Genomic DNA, 12,311 nt, shown 5'->3' on the forward strand with positions numbered 1-12,311 from the left:
ACCTTTCTTCTCTTGCATTGCTTTATCCTAGAGAATGTTTCACCAACAGCTCAACAGTGATTATTTTTCCATAAAGATGAGCAAGCATCCGTGCCTGTATTAACAAAACTGGGCCATGTGCACTATAAAGGATAATACTCCCCACAGAAAATTATGATACTGGATGGGAAAGAGACAGAAAGAGATAGAAACAGAGTGATGAAGAAAATTTGGGAGATCTCAAAAGTTTATTGTGTGTCCAAAGATCATCAATCTCACACTTCTAACATTAGGCTTCCACCTACTTATTTTTGCTTAGTTCAGTCAAAAAGTGAAATGATCAAAAAGAAGCAGAAAAATGAGATGAAACTAATGGAGAAAGGGACAAGTAGGCAGCAAGTGGTATAGATCTTAGGATTAAAGTAGAAAACAAAACAAAACAAAACAAAACAAACAATGATGAAAACTAAAAATATACAGAAAAAAAATAGCGTACAGCTTTTATTGTGGCATCTACCCCTCTGTTTAAGAATACAGGCATCCAGCTCTTTTTGCAGAATCCAAAAATTGTAACTGTCTATATCCTCAGAACGAGATCTGTAAAAGCTATAACTGATTAAAATCAGTGGAAGCCTATAATTTTTTACTGATGTCTACATTTCTACCTTGAAGTCACTGTAATATTTCTGTTATTCTATGCTTAAAATATTCTCAATAATGAAAAATGCGATACCCTCAGTAACTCCACTGGTTACAGGGACACTGTGTTGCTCCTCACATAGCTGTGACGTAAAGGGCACATGCACGCCTGTAGAAGTGCACACTGATGTACTGCCTTTATAGTTGCAGTGCCTTCATTTAAAGGAAATGGAGACTCCAAACAGTTTCTATTAAACCGGTACAGTCTTGATGAGAACAAAATAGCCCTTTTTTACAAATGGTATTCACGGAATAGAGTTTTAAGACAGATGAGAGCATGAGTAAACAAGCTCAGTCTCAAGATTTAAAGCATTTAATTCTGTAAACTTGAACATTTATTTTGTATTTTAAATTTTATCTAACAGACTTTCTAGAGTGTAAGTGATATCCCAAGAGATATTTGGGCATTGGTAATGATTTTAGTAAAACTAAAGGAATCAAATACGATTTATACAAAAACGCCATGGGAGAGAATGGCAAAAACCTTTACACACGTACCAGAAGTACAAGTTTGGAATTGTCTTAAGTCAACAGCAATTAAATGTGACAATAAGGTTATAGTAACATTTAAATAAGTAGTAAGGTTATTTTATTTGTGCGGCATTTTAAAGATGATGCATGATGTTTAGATTTTCTATCGGGAAAGAAAGGCTTTTGGCTGTTTCTCTAAACTACAAATTTAAATCCCCTCTATTAATGAGCCCTACAAATGCTTGATGGCCTGTTTGACTTATTATGTTTAAACCATCATAAACCCAGCTAATGATGCAATGCACAATTTTGGGGAGAACTTTTCTATTAGCACAGTCTCTTGTTAATGATGGTTTCTGGTGAGCAGGGAAGAATAGGATGTATGTGACTTATTTATTAATCCTAAATGCCCAAATATTTTGTTTTGTGCTGATATACTGGCTATTGACTGCTTACAGAATATGATTGTCTTATAAAAATCAACAAATTATTAAAGAAGATTCATATTTTTCATTAAAATGTTTGAATATTAGAGTACATCTAAGTGGTGGTAGCTTGAAATTTCACTCTAGGCAAGTTAAACCCAATTACAATTATAGAAAGGAACTAAGTTTTACGCAAAAATAGCCTGTGATCTAATAGAAAGTTCTGAGTTACAGCTCATCCTGCATGTTTCACCAGCAGCACCCTCCATCTGTGCGTTACTTCTGTTGCTATGAATCTGGCAGCATTTTAGCAGCTAGCCACTGTTTATAAGAAGGGATCCCAGCAGCTAGAAGTCAGTCATTGGGATTACTCATCACTTGCCTGGTGAGCTGCTCCAGGGAATTTCTTGAAGAATTGTGTCAAAATTAGCTTTAGAAGACCAGCAATTTGAGAGCTTTTATGGACACATATCAGGCACTCCCAGACCAGCGTTGGTCAAATTGGTGCGCTCAGAAGAAAGATTCTTTTTGCTGGTAGAGTGAAGATTTTCCTCTTTTGTGAAAGGAGAGAAGAGGATAAACAAGGACTACTTCTTCCTCTCTGCGAGAAGAAATCCGATTCATTGGGAACACAATCACTACGATACCATGAATGCTTGCAGGAGGTAAGCTGCATTCACCTCAGGCAGGTAGAAATGGGAAAGCAAAATATTGACAACATTCACCTCGCAGTCTTAACATAATGCTGCCAGATAATCATGATCTATGTTACCTAATTTTTGATTACACAGAAGGTAGCCCTTGTCCTTATACCATTGATAAATGTGCATTTCTTATTCTAAAACAAATTCCTGTAAAATCTCAGCTGCAGAACTTCTCTTTTATTGATGAATTACCTTTGCAGATTGCACTTCCTCATTTTTCATTCTTTCGGTTCTGACAGCTCTCTTCCAAGAGTGCATAGGTATCTAAATATAGTTTGTATTTAAAGCTCTTTATTTATAGGCTGTATCTGCCATAACATTTTTCTTGGTAACTCCTACTCTTTTGTGATAATGACAGCAGAAAAATGCATGAACCAGAGCTGTAATGCGTCTAATACTCCTCAGACCCCTTCCTAAGATACAGCAAAGTCACAGGCTGATTGATCTCCCTTTGGCGTTCCATTTAAGAGAAACTGTAGGCATTTAACATTTTTCTCTCTATAAACAAATAAATAAATAAATAGAAAGCAGGTTCACTGGAGCTTAACAGGCAATTTTTCAGTTGAGATAACAATAGCTGGAGGTCACTTACTCTAGACTAGCACTTCCACTTTCAAACCATTTGGGAAAGGTGGCAAAGCAATGTAGAATCCGAATCAGAGAGAATAAAATGTTACTTCAGAGAACACTGGAGATACTGTTTGTGTATTTGCTCCTGACTGGTATCGCTGGCTAAAGAATACGGTGACATAGATCACTGGGGGTAATCCCCTTTAAAAAGCAGAGAGAGAAACCCATCATCAGAGCAGAATGGGAAACTCTCACAGCATATGCTGTGCTTATTCCCATGGATTAAAGCTTTAGAAATTGTTGTGGTTTTTTGTTTGTTTGTTTTCTTTTTCACCGTGCCACTTGCATAATATTGCCAAACATAAGGGTGTGTTTTTTCTCATAAAACTGATCTGTATCAACAGCAGAGAATAAGAGCACTGTGCATCCTCTCAGGAGCCTGTGTCCAATCTCTCTGCGTGTCAGTGGGAGAGATATACCAAACGGCCAGTAAATGTTCTGCGTTTCCAATTATGGAAATTCCTTTATTAGCCCCATCCACTTTGAAGAGCTCTTTCCCAAATCTAGCCTGTGATTCAACGCACACTCTGGACTTGTTATAAACACTATTGAACTGTTAATAAACAGAATCGGTTTTGTTTTCATATTTTTTTTTTTTTTTTGGTGGTAGGATACATTCGCTCCGTGCTCACAACAGACAGAGAAACAATGCCAACACACATGAGAACTGGCACAGTACCTCTGGGTTCAAGCGACAGCGTGGAGATGAGCTTGCTACAGTCCTTACGCTTTACACAGTGATCGTCATGGTCCTTCTGATGGCAATCTGGGGAGCCTGGACAAGGAAGGATTCATACATATAGTAGTAGCAGTACGCTTTCTTTGTCAAATATTAAAAAAAAACACTCGTATTGATTATTTGTACCCAGGAGGTACACAAAGAATGGTCCCTGCCTATTATGGTGTACTTGAAACTGCCTAGACTACTGCTACTTGTGGAACTGAAGCTGTGAAGCGATTTAATAGGCAATGTACAGAACATGACATTGTGAATAATATAACTGTTTGTATATAACATATAAAATTGTTTGTAGTACCCTCTGCATGTATATGAAACATTCTAAGCATAATACACTCTTGGGAAGAAGAGTTCAACTAATACATGTATTTTTATCTGTCAGTGTTTAGTATATCAAAGCAGTTTTCCATTTTCTAATCTTACGTTGTCCAGTCTCTACCTCTGCTAAGATTACCTGTCCAAATCCATGGTAAAACATGCTTTATGAACAGGCAACTATCTGCCTTGCCACAACAACATAGGAAAAAAATAAATTAATCAATCAATAAAAACAGCTATCCTGCAGACAAAGGACTTCTGAACAAATCAAATTCTCATCTCAGTTGCTGAAGGGAGTTTATATGGATGACGGGGCTTGCATCTGCATGCGTTCAACTTCTGGTGTAACCTCAGGAATGAACCCATGAAATAAACTGTATTTCTAAGCATCCTTTGTTGCAGGACCATGTGGCTCAGTCTTCAGCTTTGCATGGTAACCTAGCCCTGATTAGTTCAGGTTGATTGGCAGCTCTGAAGGGCAGTGGCTGTTGGGAACAGAGTCTGATCCTTTGGAGCTCAAACTTAGCTTAGTTTCTAGATTTCAGCATTGCCTAAACTAACAAATAATATTCCAATAACTAAAGAACTGCAAGACATCTTTAATATTTAAGGATAGATACATGTTTTTAATTAAGTAGTAGCTGCAGACGACTTTCCTCCTTGGAATCTGGGCAGATGGTACGCTTGTATGGAGAATGCTTAAGTCATATTAAAGGACAGAGGATTCTGTCCTAGGAAGTAGCAATACAAAGGAAACAAACAAAAACCACCCAAAGCTTTGGCTGTTATAGCAGACAACAACTCAATGTGAGCTCTGAGTGTGCTACTAGAGCCAATAGGGTTTGTGATTGTTGGATGTGTAAAAAGAGGATATTGGAAATTGAGATTAAGCTACCACCGTATTCACACAATTCCTGTAAGCACAATGTACTTTATTCTGCTATCTATGCATAACCAGGAGGGGTATGGAAACAAAGATGTTTCTGAGAAGGCCTACATGAGTTACCCCAAGGAGTATTCACAAAGCTCAGTGCAGCTCCGAGCAGAGACCCAAGTCGGCTGTAAGCAGGCCAGTGTGGAATCAGTGCTCCTGCAGCCCCAGGTAAACACCCTGGGTAAGGCAGCATCTCTTCGTGGTTTGTGATGAGAGCTGAGCTTTGATAATGCTGCCTGAAGAGCAGCACACATGGGAATAAGAAAACAGATGCTTGCTGTATTAAATACATTGCCATAGAACACACAGGTCCAGTCATAAAGCACGGATGATGAATTAATATTACAAGTGAGAGCACAAGCACCGTCCCTTCCCTTGTTAATGTACCTTTTAAGTACAAGAGGAGACAGAGGGATTTATATGTCCTGACAACAGTGTGAAAAGAAACAGGCTACTAGGGCTGTGAGATGGGCACCGGGCTCAGCACTCTGGACGTTTACCATCATCACGGCTTTTATAGGAGAGAGAGAGAGATGGTTATGACAAGAGGTCAAGGAGTGGTCCTCTGTAATCACCTATTTTGAAAGTGATGAAGAGAGTTTCCCCTGGCTTAAGTAGGCACAGAAGGAGGCCTGACGCTGCTGCTTTGAAAACATAACTAAGCAAGAGAACAAGCTTATGCTTGAGGAGACAGATGTAAACCATGAAGGGCTCGGGAAGTAAAACCAGGCAATTGAGGCTTAGGATGACAAGAGAGGAAGCCACTGAACAGAGAAGGAGCAGGCACACTCAAAGGTGAAGGGAATTAACTTGCTGAACTCTTAACCAAGGGCTGAAGCACTTTTTTCCTTTGCTTAAGATTTTGTGCATCAGATTGGCTACTTGTTCTAAGAACCTGATATACAGAATCATAAGCTACATACACAGCTTTAAGAAACACACATTTCGTTGGTATTAAACACATAGTTCAGAGGTGCACAGGCTGCAGCTCATAAACTGGACTGGAGAAAAAGTAATCTATGTTCTATGCTATGTTTTATGTGCTATGTTCTTCACAGTTGCTTTTGGATATGGCCAGAGCACAATCAGGTGGAATTGGTTGGATGTGCAGGCAGCCTACTCTCTGCTTCCCTCTTTCCTTGAAGAATCTGTCATCAGATTCTTTCCTTCAAGAACCTCTCACATCTTATGCCAAAACATACATTTCCCCAGCCATGTGGTGGGTATACTTCTGATCCTTCACCATCCCACAGGTGAAGGCTGTCTGCAGCCCCCTGAGGGGAGGACGACTGCCTCAGCCATGAGAGCATGAGGTTTTCCTGAAGGATATATCCACCACGTGCCCAGAGGTGGTTATATACACCTGTTACATGATGGACTGGCCAGTAGTTCAGATGTGTCGTGTATCAGATCTGCCTAGGCTGAAAGCTTGGCATCATCTTTAACTCAAACAGTAATGATTTGCTGGCTTTAGCAAGAACTATAAACTCATTGTAAAATACAGCTTTGTGTATTCTGCTACGTAGTCCCCCTCCAAGAAACTCGTGTATTGCAAAGCATTTAATCAGGAAAGTTTGTTCTGCAGAATAGGAGGTTTTAGTCATTGACTTTTAGAAGCACAGGCTGCTGGTTTTGTTCAATCCATGTCATGTACAGGCCTAATAGTGAAAGGGCGGCACAAACAAAAAGAACCACCACCACACACACACACAAACAGAGCTGGAGGATTTGGCTGCACACTACACACACAAGGCTAGAGCAATTGGCTGCACATCAGAGTTTAGGATTTATTCACTGATTTTGTAAATACTGCAGATATATTCCTGCCTGTGAAGCGCTGGAGACCCAAATAGGGTATTGAAAATGGTTGTTTCCTCTCTCTCACCTTATGACAGAGGAGAAGAAAACATGAAAGTTCAGAGGACATAGCAGAACGTTCAATGGTTTGAAAACCACCAAATTTTCATCTTTATTAAAAAAATTCTCTATTTTCTTGAAGAATACATAAAGGTATCTGGAGTTTGAGATACCACCAAAAAAAAAAGGAGGCGGGGGGTAATCAGCATGAAGTTGAGAAGGCAGAATGTAGCTTTCATAGTCTCCTTATGAAAAGATTGCGTTCATGATTCTTCCCTGCTCTCCTTAGCTAAGGATTGCAATGCAGGAGTGGGGAATAATCACTTGCTGCACTGATGTTGATCACAAAATGCCTCTTTCAGATTCCTCCATAATCATCTCTCAGACTTCATCATTGAGCTTTGTGGAAAAGTACTCTCAGTTATACCGAGGACTCTGAAAGCAATCTAGTACTGTACTTTTCAGAGGTAGGACAGGTGTACTTGCAAGATTTCTTTGTGTGTGAAAGACTGTACCGAATTAAGTTTCCTAATAAATGAAATTCAACTGCCCAGAGAGGCTGTGGAGTCTCCTTTCCTGGAGATACTTAAAAGCCATCTGGACATGGTCCTGGACAGGCTTCTCTGGGTGTCCCTGCTTGGGCAGGGTTAGAGCAGCTGGCCTCCAGAGGGCCCTGCCAACCTCAGCCTTTCTGTGATTCTGTGAAATGGAACAAAGAAGTCATATTAAAGATTACTAGCAGAACAAATGGCACCACCCTGAGAGAGAACATGGTAACTGGTGGCTCACTTTTGCCCCAGTGGCTAGCCACGTTTTTTGACAAAGAAGCAGACTCGCACTTGATGGCTAAGGCAGCACTGGGAACAGCCGTGGAAATGCTGGGACAGCTGGGGTGTTCTTCTCTCTAGACGTACCCTTTCACTGCTCCCATGCTGGCTCTCCTGACTTGGCACGTTAATGTGGCAGAAAGCAACCCACTTCTTTTTTGGATTACTGTTCTGCAAATTGACTTGACGTAGCTAGTCCAACGCATGCTGGGACAAACGAGGAAAATTGTGAGAACGTGAATCAAAGGGGAAATCAGACCACAGCCTTCCAGCAAGAGTGGACTCTTAGACTGGCTTATCTGTACCATCAAATAGTATCTTAAGCTGTTAAATGTATCTAGGCTGGCTTGGATGCATCAATACTGTAAGTTACAAAGTGTTAAATATTTTTTCTCAAACTTTTGCCTTGCTGGATAGAAGGGGTAGTTGACTAACAGTTAAATTATAGGCATAAACTCACTAATATTTAATGTATTCAGAAAGACAAACAGAAATTTGCAGGGTCAACAGAATCTACATTTATTACTGTTTTTATTTTTGTAAATAAGTTGATAACGCAGTCATGGGTAGGGGAAAAATGTGGTCATGTAGGGTGATGGCACAGTCCCTCTCTGTCAACAGATCCAAATCACCTCTCTGACCGAATGTTATGGAGTCTACAGCTCTTGAAATCATTCCCTGTAAATCCACCCAGGAAAACAGCTCCCACAGTAAATCACTTTCATAATCTAACTCGGAATACATGACAACAGTAACAAACTAGTTATGGGTTCTGCACCAATGAAGTAACCTCACTAGAATTAAAAACTGAGAACCCACGTTTGGAATGTGTGTATCGGTTATTACACAGTGATCTTTTCATTAATATTTCTTTTATATTAACCAGACCAGACTGATGATTTACACATGTTCAAAAAAGGCTGTGGTTTAAGCATACCTGTCTGCTGTTATTCTAAACTACTCAAACCGATGTCAGCAGTGGAGCCAGCAAATCTGATGACATACTCCATGTACCAACTGGACTGTCATAAAATAAAAACAAGTCTTTTATTTTCCACAGTCATTCTGCCATGCTGATGTAACTCACATTTTATGTCAGGAAGACTCAAGCCTTGCCTAAGCTCCATCTCTTAATAATGCCTCACATTTCCTTTAGAAAGGATAACACATTCTGTAAAACCATTTTCATATCAAGAAATCAGCACACCCACTTCTCTTGAATATTTTATTTTGATAAACCTTGCCATTCCCTTAGCATTTGCTAAGTATTGGCTATATCCTAGAAAAAATGGCTGCAAAGGACCTCTAATCAATTCTTTAAGATCTCTAATTGCAACAATCCAGAAGAAGGATTTGAACCCATAATAATGTCCTAAGAATGCTTCCATCACAGGGCTACAGTACAAAAAACCTAACAACTCAGAACATCGGGAAAAAAATGCAGAGAAATATACAGTTTTATACATGTCCCAGAAAAACAATAAAGCATAACAGTAAACTAAAGACTGCTACATAATTAGGACAGTCATTTGTCTTAATCAGGGTGCCTGTGATCAAATGATACTCAGGGCACTCAGACCTGGTGACTGCTGGAAATCAGCATTCTCTTTAGCTGCCTTTGATGCTCTTTCCTAACAGTGGTTCTGCCGAGCAAAATTATTTCAACAATTCTTTTGGAATGCCACGTAAATTATATCCACAATGTAAAGTGAGTAAATCTACGGTGCAAACTTCTCTGTGAATTCTGTACCTGGAACCAAGCTTTCAGATGTCAGCACTGCCTCTTGGTGTTATACAGTAAAAGAAGCTCTCATTATCCTTTAAACCTAACACTAAAATAACTCAGCAATACAGCAGTATTTCAGCACAACACTGCATCCGATGACATCAGATTGTCTGGTGCTAACACCATCCATACTGACCTTAATCATTCCTCAGCACATCACTGAAACCCCTGCTCCACATCGCACCTCTGCACACATTGCTGGGTGCCATGATGCACCCCCATTCCTTTTCCCAAATGCTGGGCAATGATTATCCCATTAGTAGAAAGACAGTACTGAAGACAGTTTAGAAACTTTCCATTTTCCTAGGCCATCAGCAATACTTCACACTACAGAGACAGAAAAATCTGTCAGTAGTATCATTAAAATGATATTGTGCATCAAATTCAGGTATCAAATCAAGGTAGGGTTGATAAAAAATATCTGAAACCTGTGGAGGGATAACAGAACATTTGCTGGAAAAAAAAAAGTAAGTACAAATTTCCAAACTTTCTGTTTATGATTAGCTTAAGGTTCTGGCAAAAGTCATTTTTTATCATTAGGAAAATGGACAATTTGTCAATGGCAAATTCTGCTTAGCACAGCCAAACTAATCTCTGTGCTTAGAATACAGCCCGGATAACCCCCACATCCAAGCTTACTCAGTTAAAGCTCAGATGTAACCAACAACTCAGTACTACACCACATTGTCTTGAGATGCAGAGTTGCAGAGTGTTTTTACGTCTTAAGAAGTCCACTTTTTCCTTCAAAATAAATTTATTTCCACATTTTCACTAAACATCTTTTGTTGACATTCTGCAAACAATACTGTCTAATAAGGTGCCCATTTTTTCTTCCTGTGGAGTAATCTTGTACATCTGCAGGAAAAAAAAAAAAAGAAAAACATGAAAGCTGTGGCAGGAAGAAAAGTCCATTGCATACGTTTAAAAAAAGTACACATACACAAAGATTTCCCCCTCGAAAATCAAAATGAATCTGGAATTCATTTTTTATGTTTCAATTTCCTGACAACATTAAGAATCTGATATCTTAAAATTTGTGATGTCAGAGCATTAGGACTACAACTTTTTTCCAGAGTAAAAAGGCATTATAAGAAAAAGCTGCATGTAAAACAAGTTTTCAGTCATAGTAAAGAAAAGCAAACCCTACGTGAATTATGTAAATTGAAGCATATACATAGACAATTTATATACGTTATTTCTTTTCTCTACCCGTCATCTCTTTTGGTTACATACCTTTTTAACTTTGGCAGTGTCTGTCAGTTGGGAAAGTTTATCTAGAGCAACCTGTTGGCCTTCTACATGAGATGCTATATCCTCCAGATTTAGAGGTTTTTCTCTGTCTACAACCAGAACAATGAGTACTGCTGTGTCACTGTCTGAAATGCCAAACTTTTTAAATGCATCTGAAATCTATGAAAAGATGGAAAAAGATGGAAAAGATCAAAATACTGCAAGTCATTTTCTCACTACATCTAAACAATCTTTTCAGCTACTGGATCAAATAAACCCGAAGTATAAATTAACAAACATTTTATGATAATGGAATTCTGATGAGCTTACAAGAAATAACAGCATATCAGTGTTACTAAAAATAACAGTAACTTCTATTAGTATTCCAGGTAAACTGTTAGGTGGATACCCGTATTTAATCTGGCTGCAGGGATATTAGCAAGCTTCTTTGGCAAAAATGATATTTGATCAGTAAATCTTACGTTGTTGTTTGGTGAAAGGCTGAAAATAATTTCTGCGTTGAGAGATCTGGTCTTCATTTTACCTATCGTTTGTAGATGAACTGCTTTGTTGGCTGCCACAAGAACTTGAAAAGGATCTACGATCTGTAAAATATGACATAAATTAAACAGAAATTCAACATAATATTCTGAACTCTGAAAAAAAACACCTGACCAAATAACTTTGATGGCTTGAGTCTGTAATTTTAAGAGTGAGCAATTAAGTGTACTTTATGTTTTTAGCAATTCTTGTTCTTCCAAAGCGAGTGGGATGGCTTACTGAGAGGGGCAATGCTTGATGTAAAAATAATGATTACACTCTCAGTCAGATTACTGGAATCTTATGAAAAATAATTGCGTTAATAAATCTCCTATGGGTAAGTTGACAGATTCAAATCTTGTTTTCCTTCATGACTACTGCTTTGCTAATTCTAGTGACAACAAACAATCGGTTCAGAAAGTAGTAAGGAGTTTACACAAGCACTAAGGCTCTCCACACCATTGATTTTTGACAAGAGCAGCGCACAGCTCATAATACGTTCTGCAGGTGGCGCTACATTTAAATAACTCCAGGAAATCAGATGCCACGGGAACCAAGAAGACACCTTTTTATGCCTCTCATCCTTCCCTGGCAGCATGTTTTACACAGAGGAGCCCTCGCACGACGCTGAAGGGCCCCGCGGGGGCAGCGGCCCCGTGGCGGCCCCGCCATGGCGCCTGCAGGGGGGCGCCCGGCGGCCCCTCCGCACCGCCCCCCGCTAGCACCGGGCCCCCCTCACCATGGCGGGGTTGAGGAGCGCTCCTTCCACGGCCCCCTCCATGGCTTTCCTCCGCAGGGCGGCCGCGTTTTGCACGCCGGTGAAGAGGAGGAGGGCGACGCTGCGGCCGGGGAAGAGCTCCAGCTCCTGCTGCAGCTCCAGCCCCGCCTCACGGGGCGCCTCCATGCCCGAGGCTGGGCGGCCGTGGGGCTGCTGCCCGCAGGGCTGTGGGACCCTTTCGCCCTTTTCTCACAGCAAACAGAGCTCTCGCTGCATGCACCCGCCTAGGGGTGCTGGTGAAGGGGGAAAAACCGGCTGCGGCACCCCTAAAAACCCCCGATCCGCCTGCAGCACCCCTCGCTCCTTCCTGCACAGCAGCGGGAGCCTGCGCCTGGCTCCTCCTTCCCCTCCTCCTCTTCCTCCTCTTACTCCTCCTCTTCCTCCATCCATTCTT

General features: G+C 40.3%; 1 protein-coding gene across 1 annotated transcript; it reads right to left on the minus strand.

Moving 5' to 3' along the window:
• Nucleotides 1-10,088: 10,088 nt before the first annotated feature.
• Nucleotides 10,089-12,237, minus strand: TPRKB (TP53RK binding protein). The gene is made up of 4 exons (XM_084291789.1): nt 11,879-12,237; nt 11,082-11,204; nt 10,603-10,779; nt 10,089-10,224 (listed from the first exon to the last, which is right to left on the minus strand). The coding sequence occupies exons 1-4, from the start codon at nt 12,041-12,043 to the stop codon at nt 10,141-10,143; spliced, it is 549 nt and encodes a 182-aa protein (XP_084147915.1). The 5' UTR covers nt 12,044-12,237; the 3' UTR covers nt 10,089-10,140.
• Between the last annotated feature and the right edge of the window lie 74 nt (nt 12,238-12,311).

The sequence above is a fragment of the Netta rufina genome (genome assembly GCF_964035555.1).
Source record: "Netta rufina genome assembly, chromosome: 1".
NCBI classification, from domain to species: Eukaryota; Metazoa; Chordata; class Aves; order Anseriformes; family Anatidae; genus Netta; species Netta rufina.